Here is a 24092-nt window from a genome sequence, read left to right on the forward strand (position 1 = left end):
CCCATATTTTTCTGAATTAAAGATATCGAAACTGTCTAGACAATTTTAATTAAAAAGATTCATTTAAATTTCAGAAATTTTTTTCAAAAATAATTTCTTATTTTCGAAAATTTTTGAAAAAAAAAATTAGCTTATATTTGTATTAGCCTCAACGTAGCAAAAAAAGATCGATTTTGATTTATTGATATAAAACGATTCTTCATAATTCAATAAGTATTTGGTAATTTTTTAGATATTTAGATTTTTTATACACATCAAATTAAGAATGTGTTTTCTCGCAATAAGTTTCTTTTTTTTTAAATCATTCATTTTTCTTTCCAATGCTTATTTACTGTGATATTTTATGTCTTTCATTAGCTTGATTATAAAAAATTATATTAAAAATGTGAAACTTAGATTATTGGTTGAATCGTTGATTAGAACATTTGCTCCAAAGCTGTAAGAGGCTCGCGTTACCTGCGTATGTATGTGAGTTCAGTTGTTTACGCGTTGTTTGATTTGTATGCAAAAAGTCAAATATATTTCCATCAAATCTATCATCACTTTTAAAATATTATTCACAATGGTATTTTTTGCAGAATATTCGGTGATGCAGACGGTACTTTTAAGCACTTTTCAAACTTGTTCGTGATTTTTCAAGTTTAGAATATTTGTTTTACAGAATACTTGAAAAGGGTCAATAGGATAGCTTGAAGATTTTTTTATATTTTCTTTTACGAAAATGTGTGTTTAATTTGTGAAATGAATTTTAAATAGGAAAATTCTTTAAAGAATTCTTATAGTTATAATTTTTAAACTGCCAAATGTAAAGATTACGAAAATTATCTTTTTATCAACACTTTTTCGCAGTGAACATCAAATTTCGCCGATTGTTTTTTAAAAGGATATCGAAATAAGCATTTTGAGGAAATTTGTTTAAAGTAGAGATGTACCGAATATTCGGTCGGCCGAATATTCGGCGCCGAATACTGCCAAAAAACCGTTAAGCCGAATATTCGGCTCACCGAATAGTTGAGCAAAGGCCGAATACTTATTTTTCAAATTTTATACACTAACATTCTTGTCAAATTTTTCAACTAATATTGGATAATTTTAACATATCCAAAAGTAATGTTGAAAAAACCACAAAATTATCAAAAACTGATGGTTTTAGTAAGAGATCTTAGGTATAACGGTGTATATTTCACTGTAAATAGCTTTATACTTTGATTATCGTTTATTCCAGATTTTTTTCATATATCCAAGATTGTCCATAAATCCCATAAAGAGTTCAAGAAAAGTCTAATCTGACCAGGATGGCCGGCCAGATATTATTTGAAATTTTCATGATTTTGCCCGGGTTTTATCAGAAAATTTGCTAAATCAAACAAATACTCAAATTTTTCTTTGAAGTTTTTTAGATTTTGCGTTCAAAATCGATTTGTTAGAGAAAATTTAAAAATAAACTTCAATATTTCAAACTTCAATACGATCAGATACGATTTTAACACTGCTGCTGTGATTCGATCAAAACATAAAATTTTAAATAATTTACTTTTTTAATGCTCCTGTATGTTTGAGAATAAAGCCTAGATTTTGTTAAGATATGCTCTTTTTTATAATTTTTTTTCAAAAAATTGTCCAGACCCGGCCGTGTGGATTTGTTTGGAAGAAAATATGGTATTCTTAAAGCTGAATATTGGCAACTATTTTGAAGACATCCGGTAAAATTCAACATTCATCTGATTCAATATAAAATAAGCAATTTCTGTTTTGTCCCAGATTTCACTGGAACCCAATTTCTTTGGTGATAAACGTTCTAAAAGAGACAATTCATCAGATGTCCTTTTAACTATTGGTGATAATTTGAAAATCAAAGAGATCTCTACTTAGAGAAGATCTGATGTATAATACATCTGGTTGAAAATAGTCGAATTAAAAACATATGGAGTTTTAAGATGGAAGAAGTAGAATTAAAAATGAAATTGTCGCTCTTGAATTTCTATCAAAAACTCAGCAGAATATTCGACCGAATATTCGGCCGAATATTCGTTTGGCCGAATAGTTGAAAAGGTCACTATTCGGTATTCGGCCGTTCGCCGAATACCACTATTCGGTACATCTCTAGTTTAAAGTTTTCAATATTTTTCTTTAATTTCAAATTTTTCAAATTACAAACCTACAAGTATACAAACCTACAAAATACAAGTCTTATTTGCTACTGCAACTCCCTCCCCCCACATACCCCACCTCCCTTCTCATCCATCCTCCACTCTGTTTCTCAAAATAAACGTTTTTTCGCCAGATATTTACGATCTTTTTTATTGACTGATTTTTGAAAATTTGGAAAATAAACCCCCCCCCCCCCAAGAGCCAACTCTAGGACAGCCCCTGCTTTTTACTGAGCGTTCACTTTAGAGCTTGAATATTGAGCCACTTAACAGTGCTGAAGATTTTGTTGTCCAAGCTTTCGGCGATGTGGCCAGATATTTTATTTTATGAGGGATCAGATGTCGCTTCTCTTATAAGCAGGTTCACTACGTGCAGTGAATAAAATTTCACAGGTTTTAAATTTTCCATACAAATATGGGACAGTCTAGGTGCCTACTTGGTTGATTAAATCTACTGAATCAAAGTACTGTGGTTGAGTTCAAAAGAATTATTCGATTGCATGAATTCTTCTATAGCTTTTAAATATTCTTGAGGTTAAAAAAAATTTCGAACCATTTTGCTGCATCACCTTACAACCAATCCGGTGAGTGTTGGGAGCAAAGTTATGCTAGAAACATATTCGTTCATGGCATTTAAAACGTTTTCCCAATCAATGGTGAAAATTGGAATTGAATTAAAAAAAAAAAAACATATTTTTGACTTCTTCGAGTTACTGCACTGCGTAACGGTCTAGCTACGCATTCTGTTTATTTTATCAGTCGACAGTTCTTTTGCCCTGACATTTTCCTGGACGATCCGAAAGAGTGATATCGAAAGGTTCGGATTGGGAATGATTCCATTTATCATGGAATCAATCGTCTTTGCTTTTACTGAAATTCAAGCTCGCCGTTAGGTCCCCTGAATGTCCTGTTTTGTGGTTTTCCAATGGAACTTTATCAAGATCTTGCTTAAGTGTTCTGGCCGATGAACTTCTTTATTGGAAGCAATCTCAACATCCACTTGGCAAATTGATGACGAAAACTTTCTTAATATACTACATTGTTCCATGAAGCAAGATAGATGTAAAGCTTGGTTTACTGGGAATTGGAACAAAAAAAATTGCCCTAATTTCAGTTATTTATTATTGGATTGCAGATCTTTTTCCATAAAAATGTAGCATTTTCTTTATACTTTTAGTGTGAAAAATTTCCAATACTATCACCAAAAAATACGTTTGAAATTGACTACAAACACTGCCATCTGTTGCACCGTTCAAAAGTTACAAATCAACTTTAAAGTGCCCAGTTTTCGAAAAGGCTAATCGTATATGAACTCACAAAAAACCAATCCAATGTCTCAATCCAGTACTGATTCAAGTAGGTTACTGTCATATACCATATACCACTTAAGTATCCCGCTGTATTTCTAACAAATTAGAAAAAAAAACTTATAATTTTTAAGATATTTTTTTTATCATGCCACATGATAAACGTGTTACGAAACGTCAACAGCGATTTTTTTGAAGCATGCCAAGCAGCTCATACGAGCTATTGAAAACTGACTGAAACTTAGTCATTTTTTCTCAGTTTTGTTTTGACAGTTCGCTTTGGTGTGTTTGGAGGCGGTTTGGAGTGTTTGGAAAGGCCCAGCTAAAAAAAAAAATTGGTTCAAAAAGGTTGTTGGGATTTTTACACAAGTTTCGTGGGCTAGCTAGTACGTCTGTTCTCTGTGGCGAACACCTTCTTTGTCCATCGTTTTAGCTATGTTATTCCACCAGGTCCTAATCTGATTGATGTCTTTGACAAGCTTTCCCTTTGCCTTGAGTCTCCTCCTCATGCTTGCCCAGTATTTCTCAATAAGGCAGAACTAGGGGCAGGTGTTTGGTTTTAGGTTTTTCGGTACAAACTGGACCCATTTCTCTCCATACCATGCTTGAACATTTTTGTTGTAATGACAGCTTTTCAGATTTGGCCAAAATATCACGGATTGGTCGTGTGATCGAATGAAAGGCGAAATTCATTTTTGGATAGATACACTCTTTTTGGTGTAGTTCCGACGCCATTGTCTTATTTGTAACAAAAAAACTATCGTTTTTTTGCCTTAGCTACAAATTCCTTGTCAAATCATAAATTTTTGTGCAAATTTGTCGGTACAAACAAATATTAATTTGGCTGGAACATTTCCCCGAGCTGTTGCTTAGTAAAATTTTTGACCTGGGATTTGTCCGAAGTCAGCCTTGACATAGAAGACACCCGTCGAATTTGGTCAGCACTTAGTCGTATAGCTTCCGATCAAGGATTTTGTTTTATGGTTTGATTTGGCTGTTTGCTAGCTCTATACGGCTTGATTCCTTCCCGGAGTCGAATTCTCCTCACGATACTATGGGCAGCACCAAATTGTCTGGCCGAGTTACGGTCCGGCAGATTGGAATTCCTCCTTATCGTCGTCAAAATATTACCACGCATTTTCCGGTAGACAGTTTTACTCCGAAGATTGGCTTGAGGCTTCCGAATCGTCGTCAATGTTTCCTTATGCCGTCTGATAAAACGCAATACGGTATTTCTGGGCAATTTCAGCTGTTTAGCTAGCCTAAATGCAGACCACAATTGATTTAAAAAATGACTGTAAAAAATTTCCCTTCTTTCAGCTTCTATGTTGATTGTTTACAATGTACAGTCTATTTGGGCAATGTCAAAAATACATACATGATGCTGATAAAACTTCCCGACACGTGGGTGCCAAGAACTTCCAAATCCGTCCATCAGGAGCGCCACAATATGAGCAAAAGTTTGATCAAACTCTAAATAAAGAAATCTTTATAAGGCGGATTTTTCAAAGGACATAACATTGTCTTCAATGTTCCGTGCTACAGGTGCTATCCATCCCATTAAAAAAAACGCTTTAACCCACTGTGTAGCCGTGAGAAACGCCTGTTCCAAGAGCCCGTGCCACTGGCCAAGAGGAACCATACGAGCTCAAGGGTTGCGGGCCACAAGATGCCGGAAACCGGCCGAAACTCACCCACCGAAAAGTGGGTGGTTTGAGTAAGCTCTAGTTAATTGAGCCAATTTGAATAATTTGTGACGATGACAAGAACCGGCTAAAACTTTGTCACATGGAATGTTTGCAGAGATTATATCGCGGGCAGGATGGGATGAATGAATAGGTATAAGGAGCGCTTAGTGCCTCGAGAAACTGCGTCCTCCATCATCGTTAGCGTGATTTGATCCCGGGGAGCAACCGTGGGGGGATTTGTTTGCTAAATTGTTTCTGCTACATGTATAATTTGTTATTGAACGTTTCGGGAAGACAGGTGCTCTCTTGTGAGAAGGTGGAATCTCACTCATTCCACACATGCATGAGTTTTTCTTGTTGTCCTTGAAAAAACTGCTGTAATTTTAGGACTTGGGAAGGTTTAATTAAAAAATCATGTTCTTGTTCCATTTTTAATTTGGAAACAGGATATCCGAGAGCTGAGTATTCATTAGTCATTTTTGTCATTTTTGTGAATTTTGTCATTTTTGTCGTTTTTTTCATTTTTGTGATTTTTGTAATTTTTGTAATTTTTGCCATTTTTGTCATTTTTTTCTTTTTTTTCTTTTTTTTTCATTTTTTTCATTTTTGTCATTTTTGTCATTTTTGTCATTTTTGTCATTTTTGTCATTTTTGTCATTTTTGTCATTTTTGTCATTTTTTTCATTTTTGTCATTTTTGTCATTTTTGTCATTTTTGTCATTTTTGTCATTTTTGTCATTTTTGTCATTTTTGTCATTTTTGTCATTTTTGTCATTTTTGTCATTTTTGTCATTTTTGTCATTTTTGTCATGTTTGTCATTTTTGTCATTTTTGTCATTTTTGTCATTTTTGTCATTTTTGTCATTTTTGTCATTTTTGTCATTTTTGTCATTTTTGTCATTTTTGTCATTTTTGTCATTTTTGTCATTTTTGTCATTTTTGTCATTTTTGTCATTTTTGTCATTTTTGTCATTTTTGTCATTTTTGTCATTTTTGTCATTTTTGTCATTTTTGTCATTTTTGTCATTTTTGTCATTTTTGTCATTTTTGTCATTTTTGTATTTTTTTCCTTTTTAGGTCGATTGAGCTAAAATTTCGCACAATTCAATAAAAAAAAATAGGTTTTTAAAATTCACATGATCATTTTCGTTGTTATTTAATTCTACATACTTAAAAAAACCCTCAACTCCTCACGGGAATCTCCGATCTGAAGTAGGAAGTTTATTGTGATTTTGCTTCTTTGATTGATATCCAGCTATCATTCAACAGCTCACAATGACAGGTTACATCAGTTAAAAAGTTAGCTCGGAATAATAAATCGCAATAAAGCGTCCCATCGAAAAAGTTGCTACCACACGGGTGAATGTCAACAGAAGACACAAACCCTTGGAAGGAAAAGGCTGAAAAATTATCTTTCGTCATTTGTTGTTGCGCCTCCTTTCTTGTTTTTTTTTCCTTTCTCGAATGACGATGACAGACTGACGTACTCGTTACCCTAGTTGACATGCAAACAAGTGATGAAAACCACCCTTTTCCCCCTTCAAGTGCCACCCCTGAGTAAGGCAATTGTGGGTGTTGGGGACATAATGTGGGAAATGTGGCACTGTGCTATCATTAGGAAGAAAATATGTGACAGCAAAGTGGAAGTAAAAGGAGAAATGATTAAGCTAGATAGCAGAAAGTATGTAACTGAAGTTTGCCAGAAGATGAAACTTCGACATCTTCGGGATAAAGTGTTTGCAATATTTCTTAACATAGAGTTTTTTAATTTAAAATTATTTTAGTTTTGACTAAGTCAATCATTTTCTCGTTGCAATTAAATATTTAGCTAAAAAACATGCTTCCACAGAAATTAATCTTACTTTCATTATCAGAAAAAACGAATTTCCAAACCTTCCACGAATTAAATCTTAAAAAGAAATCATCTCAAGACAAATTATTTATTTTCTAATTCCTACAAACAGAAGACCGAAAAAAAAACTCCCTGAAGCATGTGTCTGCACAATGCCGAAGTTGCTCTCAATTAACGTGAATTTGGTGTTTTGCATCGAAAAATGCTAATCTCGATTAATGGAAAACAAAATACTTACGTAGCCATGATGTCGGCTTCGGCGGCTCGGCTTCCTGCCATGGGTCCTCCTTCTTGTCTTCTACGGATTGTGGTCCTATTAGCCGTTCGGGCGGTGCGAATGTCGGTTTCCCAGAATCTGCGAAATAAATTGTGAAAAACAGTTAACCAGTTAGTCAGTAAAATAATTATAACATTCATTAAACTTTTCGGAAAAGCAATTTTTGGGAACAGCTACTCTTTCAAGTGTTGTAGATTAATTTTATTTCTAGAGAAAATGTAATCAGGAGGATTAGCAGAAATTTTTCCAGTATACCAAATAGTTAAAAAATTGTTATTATTTGATTCGACAATCAAAAAAATATCAATTTAAAAATATAACAAGTTCATGATTTGCAAACAAAACAAGAGCTACTGAGTCTGGCTTATCAAATTGTCGTTCCTGGAAGATTCCGAATCCTTTTTAAGGCATAGGTACTTTTTTCCAGCTTTTACCATTTGTTTGTTGTTTATTTGTGACAACACTGATCTTTTCTAAACCATTTTTATTTCCTTCTTCAATCATCTTTAAACTTTCTATATGAGTCAGAACAGCTACCCTACTAACAATTTAGCTTTTCGAGAATATTTATGACTTGAAATTCAATAGCTCAACGAATTATAACTTAACGGATTCCTTATATTCAAACTGTTATACCTCTCATTTGACCAAATGGGCCGTTCGCTAATTAGGATAGATAGTCCATAGGATGAAGAGGGGTGGTTGAACATTTGCTTACTATTTCTTATCAAAGAGGTAGGGGGTATCGCAGTGGAAAACGATTCAAACATTGCGAATTGTGACTTCAATCAATCACGTTAATTAAACTATATCGTCTCCAATTTGCCTTCTAAGAGATTATGGGTGGCCAACATTTTCAGGTGGCGGGCCAAATTTTAGAAATGTGATTTGTCTACGGGCAAGAAATTTCTTGTAAGAACTTTTTTTTTTCTTCCATTCAAACTTTTATAGTATGCCTTAAACATATTTATAAAGTAAAATAAATAAAAACATTTAAAGTAGTTAAGTTACAGAGTTTGAAAGGAATTGACTCATGATAAATCTTTTACTTTCTTTCAATATGTAAAACGACTATAATCGGAACAAAAAAAATCTACGGTTGCTAGCGATTTTTCCTTTTGAAATTCCCGAGTTTTTCTTGGTTTCTCTTGGTAAAAAAATTTGACTTCTGAAAATTTTCCAGAGCTGTACTAAAATCCAAATAGTTCCATATTCGAAAACGTATTACGTGCAGAGAAGACTACTTCCAAAAATCGTAATGGTTTATCGTTTTATTAAAACTAAAGAAAGTAAATATAAGCTAAAAAAGGATAGTTTGATAAAATTCAAAAATAAATCTTACATCAGCATATGAATTCGAATGGAATAAGCGTAAGCTTAAATAAAAATGACTTCAACAATATAAAAAATTCAACCTAAATCTTTTATTTAACATCAGTAATCATGGTTTGCCTTCGTAAGTACTAAAATATCTTTGGGAACTTATTGATATTTTTGTTAAAAATTTGATTTAAAAAAATGTCAAGTTATCAGATATCATAAAATAAAGCAATTTAAGAGCGAAGAGTGAAGATATCTAAAATAACTCTTGTGCAAAATTTGTTTCCTTTTCGATAGAAAATATCACAATCATAAAAACTTTGCAGGATAGAAGTCTTTTAGAGATAATTATTTTTTTTTCAACAAAGATGTAGAACTATTCTCAAGTTTATTAAATAAAAAATTTAGCCAGGATGATTTTAAGCCGAATTTCGTACAAATCAGTTCATTCACACGTCAGAAGTTTAATTCTGTAAACTTTCAACAATTCGGATGAAAATATTTCAATGCTTTTGAAGGAGCTTTGTTAATAAATATTACATTTTGTTAAACTCACATATTCTAAACATTCTGTATAGAAAATATTTTAAAAAATTTTTAGTAAAATTACCAAAAAAAATTATCATTTTTATGGTTTTGTGCTAAAAATCCCAGTTTTTTGTTTCCTGGTGGTTTTTTGTTTCCTGGTCTGGTGAAGGTGTGAGGGCTTCGGAAAATAGATTTTTGACGCAATTTGAAATCCAAGATAGGAAGACTTCCGCCTAACTTCCAAATGCTTTAAATGACTGAAAATAGCATGAAACACCCACCATTTGTGTATACGGAGAAAGGACTCAATTAGTAGAAGTCGAATTTCTCTGTCTGACGCTATGGTACACGATCTTGAAAATCGCGGCTTCCGCTCAACTGTAAAATATTGTGAATGACTGAAAATCACATGAAATAAAAAATCTAACAAAACATTGACCAAAATATAACAAAATTATGAAAAAAAAACCTTGCAAAAATATGACAATCTTAAAACAAAACAAATAACGAAACTTCACGAAACTCTGAAAAAATATATGAAAATTATGACGAATGTAATACATGACAGAAAAGGATAAAATTATAACGGAAATATAAGAAAAATATAGCAAAAATTTGATAAACCTGGCAATAACATGGCCAAACCATGGCCAAAATATATATAAAAAAAAATAAAATATTATAGATGATAGAAATTTTACGAAATGAAATAAAAAAAACATCCAACAGAACTTTAAAAATTAAAAAAAAAAATACTAACAAAACTTGACAACATTTTGGAAACTTTGACAATCTATATATATAAAAATGAATTTCTGTCTGTCTGTCTGTCTGTCTGTCTGTCTGTCTGTTCCCTATAGACTCAGAAACTACTGAACCGATTTGCGTGAAACTTGGCAGGTGGGGATATTGGAGGCCGGGGAAGGTTCCTATTATGGTTTGAGACCTCTTCCCCTAACAGGAAGGGGGGGAGGGGCCTCCCACACAATAGACTATTTTTTGCATAACTCGAGAACCAATCAAGCAAATGGTATCTAATTTGGCGTGGGGTGGTATTTGGGGACGGGGAATATTTCTATAAATATAAGATACCCCTCCCTCCTCTCAGTGGGGTGATAGGAAGGGAGGAGGGGGGCTACCTTACAATTTTTCATACAACTCGAAAACTAATCAAGATATTGGAACCAAATTTAGCATGGTAAGGTATTTTGATACGAAAAATATGTTAATGATTATTTGAGACCCCTCCCTCTTTTCAGTAGGAAAGGGGAGGGGGCCTCTTTCATATTTTTATACATAACTCAAAAACTAATAAAGCAAATGGTACCAAATTTGGCATGGGAGGGCATTTGGATACGAAAAATATTTCTATGATTATCTGAGACCCCTCCCTCTTTCCAGTAGGGAGATATAAAGGGGAGACTCTTTAATAATTTTTACATAATTCAATAACTAATTAAGCAAATGAAGCCAAATTTGGCATGGACGGGTATTAAGGAACGTGACATATTCTTATGATTGTTTGAGACCCCTTCCTTTTTTCCAGCGGGGAGAAAAGAAAGAGGGAGGGAAGTTTCATACAGTTATTACTGTATATCTCAAGAACTACAACAGAAAATGGAACCAAATTTTTGGCATGGAACGATATTTGGGTACGAGAAATGCTTCTATGAATATTTGGCATCCCTCACTCCTTCAAAGAGGTGGATGAAAAGGGGGAGTAGAGGTCTTCCTTACAATTTTAAGTATAACTGGAGAGTTGATCGATTAAATTGAACCATATTTGGCATGTGAGGGTATTTGGATACGAGAAATGTTTCTGTTATAAATTTAGGCCCCATCTTTTTAAGCGGAAAGATATAAAGGGGGAAAGGGGGGCTTCCATACATTTTTTTTGCAAAACTCGAGAATTAATCGAGCAAATGCATCCAAATTTGGCATCAAAAAGCATTCGAGTACGAAAAATAATTTTTCTATGTGAAACAATTCCTTTCTTGCAGTAGGATGATAGAATTGGGAATATAGGAAGGGAAGAAGAGGCTTACATTCAACTTTATTTTTTACAAAATCCGAGAAATGGACAAATTTTAAACGTGGAAAATCATTTTGGTATGATTCTATGATTATCTGACACACCATCGTAAGTACATAGGAGGAGGGAGGTGAGTCCAGTACAATTTTTTAGCATAAGTTCTCAATTTATGCTAACGAAGCCAAGAAATGGAAACAAATATGGCATGGAAAGGTACTTGGCTACGAGATATGTTTCTACGATTGTTATAGACCCTTACGCTTTACAGTATAGAGAGGGGAAGAAAGGAGGAGGCTCCATATACATTTTGTTGTAAAGCTTAAAAACTTATCAACCAATGGAACAATATTTGATATAGGATGATTTTTGGGAATGAAATGGTGATGATTATTAAAGATCACGACCTCCATTCAGCAGGGGGTGAAGGAAAGGACAGAGGAGGCGGCTCTCTTACCAGTTTTTTAGCTTAAAACCAGAACATATCAAGCAAAAACAACCGTACTTTATAAGTTAGATTGTATGCGTACGATTAATTTGAGACCCTCCAGACAGATTAAATTTATCTTTGTGTTACAATTCGAAACTCCAGCTGCAGCTCTTTTTTCAACGATAGCTTATGAATTATGTTAAAATTTGATTTAAAATAATGCCAAGAAATCAATAAAAATCTGAATAATTTTTGAAAGTATCATTTGATTTTGAAAGGTGTAGCAAAGCACACCGGGTCAGCTAGTCTATATATATAAAAATGAATTTCTGTCTGTCTGTCTGTCTGTCTGTCTGTCTGTTCCCTATAGACTCAAAAACTACTGAACCGATTTGCGTGAAACTTGGCAGGTGAAGGTATTGGAGACCGGGGAAGGTTCCTATTGTGGTTTGAGACCCCTCCCTCTCTCATGAAGGGAGGGAGGGGCCTCCAAAACATAAGACAATTTTTTGCATAACTCGAGAACCAATCAAGCAAATGGTATCAAATTTGGCATGGAGTGGTATTTGGGAACTAGGAATATTTCTATAAATGTTAGGTACCCCTCCCTCCTCTCAGTGGGATAATAGGAAGGGGGGAGGGGGGCTACTTTACATTTTTTCATATAACTCGAAAAGTAATCAAGCCAATGGTATCCAATTTGGCATGGGGTGGTATTTGGGAAAGAGAAATATTTCTATGAATATTTGAGACCCGTCCCTCTTTCCAGTAGAAAGGGGGGGGGGGGGGCCTCTTTAATATTTTTTTACATAATTCAAAAACTTACAAAGCAAATGGAACCAAATTTGGCATGGGAGGGTAGTTGGATACGGAAAATATTTCTATGATTATTTGAGACCCGTCCCTCTTTCCAGTAGGAAGATTTAAAAGGGGGGGGGGGCTCTTTTATATATTTTTACATAACTCAAAAACTAATTAAGCAAGTGGAACCAAACTTGGCATGGGCTGGTATTTGGGAACGTGACATGTTCTAATGATTGTTTGAGACCCCTTCCTTCTTCCAGCGGGGAGAAAGGGAAGAGGGAGGGGAGTTTCATACAATTTTTACTGCATAACTCAAGAACTACAACAGCAAATGGAACCAAATTTGGCATGGAACGATATTTGGGTACGAGAAATGCTTCTATGAATACTTGGTATCCCTTACTCCTTCAAAAAGGTTGATGAAAAGGGGGAAAAGAGGTCTTCCTTACAATTTTCAGTATAACTGGAGAGCTTATCGAGCAAGTTGAACCATATTTGGCATGTGAGGGTATTTGGATACGAGAAATGTTTCTGTTATAAATTGAAGCCCCACCTTTTGTCAACGGAAAGATATAAAGGGGGAAAGGGGGGCTTCCATACAATTTTTTTTGCATAACTCGAGAATTAATAGAGCAAATGAAATAAAATTTGATATCAAGAAGAATTTGAGTACAAAAAATACTTTTATGAATTTTAAGTTCTCACCCCTCCATTCGATGGGGAGAACGGAAGGGGGATGATTTTCAAGTTTATGCAGAACTCAAGAATTTACAAAGCAAATAAATCCAAATTTGGCATGGGATGTTATTTCAATACGAGAAATTTTTTTATGTCAAACCATTCCTTTCTTGCAGTGGGATAATAGAATTGGGAATAAAGTAAGGGAAGAGGAAAGCTTACATTGAACTTTTTTTTTTTACAAAATTCTTCAAATGGACAAAACTGAACATGAAAAATCATTTTGGTATGATTCTATGATTATCTGAAACACCATCCTCCTTTCAGTGAGTAGGTACATAGGAGGAGGGAGGTGAACCCAATACAATTTTGTTAGCATAAGTTCTCAATTTATGCTAACGAGGCCAACAAATGGAATAAATATGGCATGGAAAGGTACTTGGTTACGAGATATGTTTCTACGATTGTTATAGACCCTTACGCTTTACAGTGTAGAGAGGGGAAGAAAGTAGGGGGTTCCATAGAAAGTTTGTTGTAAAGCTTTAAAACTTATCAACCAATGAAACTATATTTGATATAATATATATCTCTCTTCTCAGTTTTTTAGCATAAATCCAGAACATATCAAGCAAAAACAATCATATTTTATAAGGTAGATTGTTTGCGTTCTATTAATTTGTGATCCTCCTTTTTAGGGCGAAGCTTAAAGAAACAGATGAAGATTATCAGATCTTTAACCCAAATTTATAGATCAAGATTCACAATTTTAGTTTAAGTTGTTTTTGTGTTACAATCCGAAACTTCTGCTGCAGCTCTCATTTTTTAGCGGTTGCTTATGAATTATGTTATAGTTTAGCTTAAAATGATGCCAACAAAACAATAAAAATTTGAAAAAAATCTGAAAATATTATTTGATTTTGAAAGGGGTAGCAAAGCACACCGGGTCAGCTAGTGTGATATAAATATGACAACTTTAATAACTAATGAAAGTGAAAAATATGACCAAATTTGGCAATAAAATTATAAACATCTGACAACTCCAGAAAATTTAAAAATGTGGCCAAATATGACAAAAGTGACTAAAATATGACAAAATTTTAACAAAAATTTGAAAAACATATGACAAAGCTATGACAAAAAATAATCTTATAAAAACTTGACAATCTCTGTTAGAGCTCTGTCAAATTTTTGTCATAATTCGGAAATTTTTTCATAAGTCGTATTTTTGTCAAAATTCTGTCAGATTTATATCATTTAGTTTTCAAAAAAATTTCAGTTTTTTCGTTTTGTTTGGTTTCGATTTAAGTCGGTTTAACATATTTATGTCATTCAAGACTTTAATCAATGATAATGATGATTAATGAAAAACTTATACGGTACAACTGTGTTCGATAATTACTTTTGCGGATTCGAGCTTATAGACATCGTCTCAGGAGGCAGCTGACTCGCCAACTGTGCTATATATATAAAAAGCTCATTGCTTGTCTTAATTTTGTCATTATTTCGTCATACTTTTATCTTATTTGTCATAGTTTTGTAACACATTTTTCTTTATTTTTTTTTCGGATTTTTGTCGTATTTTGTTAAACTTTTGTCATTTTCAGAATGGAATCAGTATGGAGGTAGGCTTAGTAGCGACACGTTATCCAAACCTACGGGAAACTTATACCTTGTTTTATTTTCGTAGGAAATTTGTCATATTCAAGCCCAGGGATGAGCAAACGCGGCCCTCGAGCCACGTTTGTGCAACCCGCGAAGCTTATAACAAATTGAATTTATTTCACGACTTTTTTTCTAAGAAGTGAAATGCTTTTGTTCTTTATTAATAACGGAAATAAAAAAAAGTCTTATAAAAAAATCTGGGTGAACGACTATAGATTTCTTTTCGACATAGCTCAGCAAAATTCTGATTTCTGGACAAACACAATATTTGTAATTCTGTGATTCAACCCAAAAAGTTATTGTCATTTTATTGTCAAATTTTAATCGTAAATAAGTTCCATTTGTCATATTTTTTTCACATTTACCAAAGTTTTGCCATTTTGGTTTAATTTTGTTCATATTTTTGTTATATTTTGATTATATTTGTCATTTTTTTGGAATAATATTTCACCACAATTTTCGTATTTTCTTCGAAGTTTTGTCATTTGTCAATTATTCGTTTTTTTTTTTTTTTGTCTTAGTTCTTTCAAATTGTGGTCATTTGATTGTCAAGTTTTAGAAAAAGTTTTTCTTATTTTGCCACAGTTTGTTATATTTTTGTCATTTTTTTGTTTCAATTGTTTTTTTTCGGTGTTGGTCATCTTTTTGTATATTTTTTTCAGTGCTTTTTCCAGATTTTTCATAATTTTTGTCATTTAACTTTCATCTTCTTTATATTCCTTCCACTCATTGTGGATGGTCATGCGATTTTCATTTATTTACTACATTTTAAAGTTAAGCAGAAACCGCCATCTTCGATTTCAAGGTGACGTCGAACAGCAAAATTCGATTTCTACTAATTGAGTCCTTGAACCCGATACCCATATTTTGGGGGTTTTATTTTATTTTATTTACATAGTATTCCGTCTTACGACATAACTTGACGAACATAATTCCTAAAATTCACTCGGTTCATAGCAACCGTTCTCCAATTTCTCGGGCACCCCACGTTCGCCAGATCACGCTCCACTTGGTCTAACCACCTCGCTCGTTGCGCCCCCGCTCGTCTTGTTCCTACCGGATTCGTAGCGAACACCTGTTTTGCAGGACAGTCGTCCGGCATTCTCGCAACATGTCCCGCCCAGCGTATCCGGCCAGCTTTTACCACCTTCTGGATACTGGGTTCGCCGTAGAGTCGCGCGAGCTCGTGGTTCATCCTTCGCCTCCACACTCCGTTCTCCTGTACGCCGCCAAAGATGGTTCTTAACACTCGTCGCTCGAATACTCCGAGTGTACGCAGGTCCTCCTCGAGCAATATCCATGTCTCGTGCCCGTAGAGAACAACCGGTCTAATGAGCGTCATATACAGGTTACACTTCGTGCGAGGGCTAAGTCTTCTCGACCGTAGTTGCTTGTGGAGTCCATAGTAGGCACGACTTCCGCTGATAATTCGCCTCCGGATCTCACGGCTGGTGTCATTGTCTGCGGTCACCAGTGAGCCGAGATAGACAAAGTCTTCGACTATCTCCAGCTCGTCGCCGTCGATCGTGACCTTGTTATTACTGGACAAGCGGGTTCGGTCGGTCTCGGATCCGCAGGCCAGCATGTACTTCGTCTTGGACGTATTAATCATCAACCCAATCCTTCCTGCTTCGCGTTTCAGTTTGCGGTAGATCTCCTCCACCGCCGCAGATGATCTGCCGACTATATCAATGTCATCGGCAAAGCAGATAAGTTGACTGGATCTGTTGAAAATCGTGCCCCGCATTTCGTCCACCGCTCGTCGAATAACACCTTCTAGCGCCACGTTGAACATCATGCAGGATAGACCATCACCTTGTCGAAGCCCCCTGCGCGTTTCGAATGAACTCGACAATTCACCCGAAATCCGCACACAGTACTGCGTTCCATCCATCGTCGCCTTGATCAGTCTGATCAGCTTCCCGGAAAAGCCGTTCTCGTCCATGATTTTCCATAGCTCGTTACGGTCGATCGTGTCGTATGCGGCTTTGAAGTCGATGAATAGATGATGCGTAGGGACTTGGTGTTCACGGCATTTTTGGAGGATTTGCCGCAATGTGAATATCTGGTCCGTCGTAGACCGTCCCTCCATGAAGCCGGCCTGATGACTTCCCACGAATCTGTTTGCTTGTGGCGTTAGGCGGCGGAGTAGGATTCGGGACAACACTTTGTAGGCGGCATTGAGGACAGTGATCGCTCGGTAGTTCTCACAGTCCAATTTGTCGCCCTTCTTGTAGATGGGGCATATTACCCCCTCCTTCCACTCCTCCGGTAGCTGTTCTATGTCCCAGATCCGGATTATCAACCGATGTAGGCAATCGGCCAACCTGTCCGGGCCCATTTCGATGAGTTCAGCTGCGATGCCATCCTTCCCAGCCGACTTGTTTCTATTCAGCTGGCGAATGGCTTCCTTAACTTCATTCATCGTTGGGAGTGGCTCCTCTTCGTCGTTGGCTACACCGGCGATGTACCATCCCCCACCGTCTTGATCTCCTGCATGTGCGCCGTTCAGGTGTTCATCGAAGTGCTGCTTCCACCTTTTGATCACCTCACGATTGTCCGTCAGGATACCCCCGTCCTTATCCCGGCACATTTCGGCTTGCGGCACGAAGCCTTTGCGGGATGCGTTGAGTTTCTGATAGAACTTTCGTGTTTCTTGGGAACGATGCAGCTGCTCCAGCTCCTGGAGCTCCTCCTATTTTGGGGGTTTCATGTGCTATTCAGTTACTTCCAACATTTTTAAGTTAAGTGGAAGCCACCATATTAGAATTCAAGGTGGCGTCGAACAACGTATTTCAACATTTATCCGTTCAGTCCGTTCACTCTATATATACAGTTTGTGGGGGTTTTATGCTACCGCACAGTGATTCAAATCCCCAAAAGGCTGGAAAAAAGTCCATTTTTCAAGCCAGCGCCAACCAAAATCTGTATGTTGGCATCGAATCTTCACTATTCAAAGATCGTTATGATGCAATTATATATTTTCTAGGACTTATTATACACCTTCTATGAAACAAACAAGAACGACAACTAAAACACAAAAATAAAGAATAGGGTTTTTTATTGTTTACCTCAAACTATTAAAAAAGGCATCGATATTTTAAAAAAATCATAAATGTCTGTACCCAAGTGAAAAATTATAATCTATTTAACAGTTTTAAGATGAAAAACATCCTAAATATGATAAACTAATCAAGTTTTGCTTGATTGAGAACCCAAAATTTAAGGATAGAAATTTTTCGATTTACTCTATTTATTTTTCGGAAGCGAAAATAAAGCTTGCGCTGTTGATAGCATTAGTAAATTATTTACCGTTAGATAGGCGAAAGCCTCACCAAAAACATATCTTAAAATCAGCTGCTAGTTTTTTCTATATTTTGAAGACTACGTCTTTGAGTGGAACGCTGTTTGGTTTAAAAATAAAAAAATTAAAGTACTTATACACCCAAGCAACCAAAAGTCGCGTTTTTACTTGGAGATGGAACTCCGAAGTTCACATTTTGCTGAAAAAAAGTTTTACGGGAACTTCAGGTGGTTCTTGTCGCGTAAAAGTTACAAAGGAACTTCCATCGCCCTTTGAAAGGTTAAACTGTCGATAACGTAACTTCTAAGCTTTTTTAATGGAACGTCTTTCAAGAAGGTCGATAACGTTCGCGTAACATTTTAAAACACATCACTAAAATACTTGAAGGTGTTTAAAAGAACCTCTGTGGGAATTCTAAGCGACATGTCAAAAATGTTTGTCAATTTCATGTTATGGTATTTGTTTTGTTTATATCTGTACTGATATTTACAAATGGGATTCGATTCAAGATTTTTTCGAATTTTTCTTATAAATGTTAAAATATTCGAATTAATTTTTGATGCGAATTTTTGTTGGTATTCATGTTGTGTACTGAAAGTCCTTTAATCGAAATAAGATACAACCTATTGACCAACCTATTCAATCATCTCAAATGACATTTAAATACTAATTATTACAATGGCAATGAACTATTGCTGGATTGGTCGAGAGGCTGGTGAGTTTCATTGAAACCTAGAGGACAGCGGTTCAATTCTTTAGACGTAAGCAGCTTTTGTAATCAAAACAATATAACTAAAACCAATGAGATAGACCATGATAGACCGGCAACCTAGCAATCTGACATTGTTACCAACTCGGTAACATTGTTTTGTTTTTTTAAATGAATTGTTTGATGGGTGGGAGTTAGGTTTAAATATTGTAAACAGCTAGCTAATGGCAACGCAACGGCGAATTCAAATTCGAGCCCGTGGTGGTCAGCAGCGCAGAACAAGGCGATAACGAAAACGCACATGGCCCGAAGCGTTGCGTATAAGCCGAACGCAACAATCACCCAAGCACGCGTTCAGAAAAAAACGCAGCGTACATCGAGACTCGGAGGTTTCTTGGTGAGTCAAGGCGAGTCACCAAGCCTCTTGGTTTCCGGCAGTCTTCGAGGTAAGACGTTCACAGCAAGCGATCCGCAAAGTAAGTGTGTGAGAACGACGAACCTCCAAAACCGAGCCGAACAAGCACCAGCAATTAGTTTGGCCAGACCTGGTGTCAACCCCGAAGACGAACAGCCGTAGGAAGAGGAAACCGACGAAGATCCAGCACGGGCAACAACAACTCCCGTACAGTGCGTGGTACCGTGTTTTGGTGTGCCAGCCGACTCGCGCAACTCCAACAAAACCCGTGTGCGCAAATCGAACCCGAGGGGCGACCAACCGGGTAGAGACAGCCTCATCCAGTCTCGCGTGCGTGGTACCGCATTACCGTTTCAATCCCATCCCGTTGCCCAACCGCAAACCGAGGTGCGCGCATATTCGCAAGCGCGTGTGTGGTCTGCCAACCGAAGGAGAGAGACCGAACTGACCAGCCGTAGTGTGGTGCGAGGTACCGCGCTGCTCTTCCCGTTCCATCCAGGCGTCGCCCGGCCCGTGGCGATTCCGACGTTCGACCGAGTGAGACAACTGCCGAAGGTCCAGCCCCGCTACCATACCGACCCCCGTGTGCTTTCCATCCTAGACCAAGAATTCGCCGAATACATCTGATTAAACCAAGGTAACTTTCTTTTACTAGGAATCCACCCATCCGAAAACTCCCCCAGCCTAACATACGCCCTGAGACCCAGGAACAAAAGAGGCCTTGAGCGCCCAAACCCGTTAGTCCCCGTGGCTTTAGACCAGGGACTGGGTGTTGCTGGGCAGCCCCTTCTGGGCTGAACCCGTTCCTGGGGAAAAAGCAAAGTTTCACCTGGCGCCCAACCAAAAAGGTTCTCAGGAGAGGAAAAATATTCTTTGAATATTTTTCCTTTCACCTGGCGGAGGGGGAGTTTTCCAAAAGTAGCTTTTGTAAAAGTAAATGTCTCCTCTGGTCGCATCAAAGGCTTTTTGAAGTGAATTTTTGGTTTTGTTTCGCGGTGGGAAAGCCACAAAATACAAGGCTGATTATTCGGGTTACAGGAATTTTTAAACACGCGGTAATTTGGTTATCCGAAGCTGAGTGACACGTGAATTTTGTCCTTGAAGTGAGCGGGGTAATAAAGTGAAAGTGCTTTCTATTCAGTGGCTATTTTAGTGACGACAGCTTCCACGTGCATTTGTGATTTTTTTTTTCTCGATTGACAAACATGCATTCGCGTCGTTCTTCCATTTCCGGTACCGATTTCGAGGTTGTGTATAGTGCGATGTGCCCAAACGATTTGCAATCGGAGGAGCTCGACTATGAGCTTCTTCTTCGGAAAGTCATCGTCGCGGAAGATGCGTCGCGCCAAAAACGTGCGAGTTTGCTTAAGCAAATTTTGCGAGATGAAGCCTACGGTGAGAATTTTGAGCTTCACTACGATATCGATCCCGAAATTGATTTAGAGGTTTGCAAGAAACATTATCGCGAGATTCATCAAATGATAACAACGTTACCTAAAGATCAAATTTCTCATTTGAAAGCCCGTTTATTGCACTTGGGACATCGTTTAGCCGTGATAAAATACCATTCGGTCGGTGAAATTCGTCGTGAAAGTGACCTCGTGTTCCGAAAAGTTTTAGACCTTTTAAATGAAGGTTTCTGGTCGGCACATTCGCGCTTCGGTGAGGATGACGAGTCGGAGAGGTTAGGCGAACAAAAATACACGTTCACGGAAAAACGAAAAACCGGTACTATTCCGAAACGAGTTGTTGAGCCAGAGTTTGTGACAAAAGAAGAGTTCAATAACGCGATGAAAGACGTCGGTATTCTAATCCAATCGTTAGCGAAACAAATCAGTGGTATGCGTGAACAAATTGATCATTTGACTACTATCACTACCGCTCAGTTTCAAGCTTCCGCGTCTAATAACCGTGCTAGTCCTCCGGTTCAGACTCACGAAATTCCGTGCCCACCTTCTACCGAAATTCCGAAGTTGAACAAAACCAATCCGTTTTTGTTTCCCGAAGAGGAAATTCTTCCGTGTTCAGCTCCGTTTTTACCCAATCGTGATTCGAATCCGTTCTTGGAAGAAGTACCCGCGACGGCTGATGTCTTTACCCACGAACCTCGAAAAATTCCCAACTTTAACATCAGTCCGATTCAAATAACTTCCGCGCAACCACCGTTCGAGCAGAGTCCGCGATTTTTTCCGAGTTCTCAGAACTATTCAAGAAGAAAAGTGATTCCGGTTTCACAGTGGAAAATCAAAAAGTACTCCGGAAATGATCAAGGTTTAGGTTTGAACGAGTTCATTAATCATGTCCATCAACTTGCCATTTCTGAGCAAGCGAATTCGCTTGATTTATTCGATTCTGCTGTGCATTTGTTTGATGGTGCAGCTCTTAACTGGTACACCGTTCATCGAAGTCAATTGACCGGTTGGGCTCACTTGGTAAAAGAATTGAAAAATGAGTTTCGACACCCAGATTTAGATTCGGTTTTACGTGCGAAAATTTATTCAACTCGTCAACAAAGGGGAGAATCTTTCCAGAGCTTCGTACTACAAATGGAAAAACTCTTTTTAGCAATGAATCACCCTATTCCTGAAACAGAACGGGTGGAAATTTTGAAGTCTAATTTACGCTACGATTCACGAAAAACGTTGGTTGGGAAAAATGTTCGAACAATGAAAGATCTTTTAAGTTTGGGGAAGGATTTAGATGCAACCGACTTTTCAGTATTTTCCAGAGTTTTTGGTCCGACTAAAAAGGAAAATTGTGTCATCTCAGAGGGTAGAAAATCTCCTAATTTGTCTCGTCCGTTTGAAGGTTATGATCGTCCCAAAAAATCCGAAAAACTTCCCCGATAAAAGTAACGAAAACCCGTTTTCCAAACCAAATCCGAAATTCGTGAAACCTCCTGGTCAAAGGATCTTTATCAATAGTGAATTAAAATCTCAAAATAATTCGAAACCCAACGTGAATAGAACCCATATCGTTTCCTCAGATTCTGAACTAGGACCACGTAATAGTAGTAAATTTCAACGAGTATTAGCTAACTACGAGCCGCCAGTGGAAGGAGAATGCTTCAATTGTGGTGATCTCCACGATTTGGATACCTGTCCAATTCCACGTAGAGTTTTCTGCTATCGATGTGCATTTAAAGGTTTTACCTCAGAAAACTGTCCCTATTGTCGGAAAAACTAGTTAGGGAAGTCCTAAAGCCGCAGGAACTTCAAGTAGCGCAGACTCAGAATAACATTCATCAGACTTGACGAATTTAGGTATCTGCTCACGAGTTGTTCGTAAACAAAATGAACAATCGTAGAAGCAAGACAGTAAAAAAATTCCCACTATACAACCCAAACTGGATGTTAGGGTCTCTAATAAAACTCATGAAGCCACTACTCATTTTCAGAACTTATGTTCAAGCAACCCGCGAAACCGTTTTCCGTCGTTAATACGGTTTATAAATCGAAAAATTCGTTACGTTTTTTAAAAAGAAAACACACTAAACCAAATCAGAGTTCGCGTTACTTCGTGTAGTCCAAAATTCAGCTTTTTGTCCATGATTGTTTTTTTCGCTGGCGTTATAAACGAATTATTGGCTCGAAATAAATCGTGACTCAATCTAATAAAAATTTCCGGAAATCAGAATAGTTCGTTCTAATAGAAAAATGTGGAGACGTCCACGAAAATCCATTGACGCGCGCGTATCAAGAAAATTGATGAAATGGTAAAAGATCTTCTTAGACCGGTTAAGAAGAAACCAATCGAAGTAGTCATCAGAATAATCTCTGATTGAGATTTCAAATCGAGTAGTAGGCCGTAAATGAATAATCGGTTCGCGACAAATCTGGCCAATGGTCCACATCGGATAGAGTAAAAAGCTCTCGACTTCATTCGATTCTTTCGATCACTCATCTGGCATCAACACTCGCGAAACGATAAAGATTTCTGTCCGCAAACTCATTCACGACATTGACAACTAGTTACAGCTATTGTAGACTCAAAAAGGCACTCCAGTCACCTCTAAACTGAATAAACCTCGACTCATTCATCCGTTCGACTGAGGATAATTATTCGGTTTATTTCTGTATCGGCTCATTCGATCAATGATCCTTATTTGTTCCATCGACAACCTTATTCGCGATTTGTAGAATTCAGTGCACGTGCACAAGGCTGATCAAAGGTTCGTGGAAGATGGTATTTGATTATTTTTAGACAGGTCCAGGAATAGTTGATCCCGTTCTCTTCTCGAGTCGATTGAAGGGTGTTGTTTGGTTGAGGATTGTGGACATCGATTGAAAAAAAAAATTAAAAAATATTGTTTAAAAGTTCCTTCGAAGAATAATGGAGGCATGTTCGATTAATTGTAAATAAAAAAAGATGATAATGTTGATGATTATCGAATTCACCGAAATGAGCCAATGATGTTTTTGTTTGTTTAAATAATAAATAATTTAACATTAATTTCATTTAGATTTCAGAGAAAAAAAAACCATTTGAATTATATAATCCCAATAGTTTTTTTTATTTGACCAGAGGGGGACTGTTACCAACTCGGTAACATTGTTTTGTTTTTTTAAATGAATTGTTTGATGGGTGGGAGTTAGGTTTAAATATTGTAAACAGCTAGCTAATGGCAACGCAACGGCGAATTCAAATTCGAGCCCGTGGTGGTCAGCAGCGCAGAACAAGGCGATAACGAAAACGCACATGGCCCGAAGCGTTGCGTATAAGCCGAACGCAACAATCACCCAAGCACGCGTTCAGAAAAAAACGCAGCGTACATCGAGACTCGGAGGTTTCTTGGTGAGTCAAGGCGAGTCACCAAGCCTCTTGGTTTCCGGCAGTCTTCGAGGTAAGACGTTCACAGCAAGCGATCCGCAAAGTAAGTGTGTGAGAACGACGAACCTCCAAAACCGAGCCGAACAAGCACCAGCAATTAGTTTGGCCA

The 24092-nt window shown here is 37.0% G+C and overlaps 2 protein-coding genes across 2 annotated transcripts in view; one reads left to right on the top strand and one right to left on the bottom strand.

The window, feature by feature from the left end:
• LOC129748376 (uncharacterized) overlaps positions 1-7293 on the bottom strand; it is a 46983-nt gene extending 39690 nt beyond the window's left edge. The window contains exon 1 of the mRNA XM_055742978.1: positions 7236-7293. Within this exon, the coding sequence (XP_055598953.1) occupies positions 7236-7276 (41 nt within the window). The 5' untranslated portion in view covers positions 7277-7293. The remainder of the gene's footprint in view (positions 1-7235) is intronic.
• The window catches only part of LOC129748374 (uncharacterized), an 814549-nt gene that overhangs the window by 471171 nt on the left and 319286 nt on the right, over positions 1-24092 (top strand). The window lies entirely within an intron of this gene.

This window comes from Uranotaenia lowii, chromosome 2, assembly GCF_029784155.1.
Source record: "Uranotaenia lowii strain MFRU-FL chromosome 2, ASM2978415v1, whole genome shotgun sequence".
NCBI lineage: Eukaryota > Metazoa > Arthropoda > Insecta > Diptera > Culicidae > Uranotaenia > Uranotaenia lowii.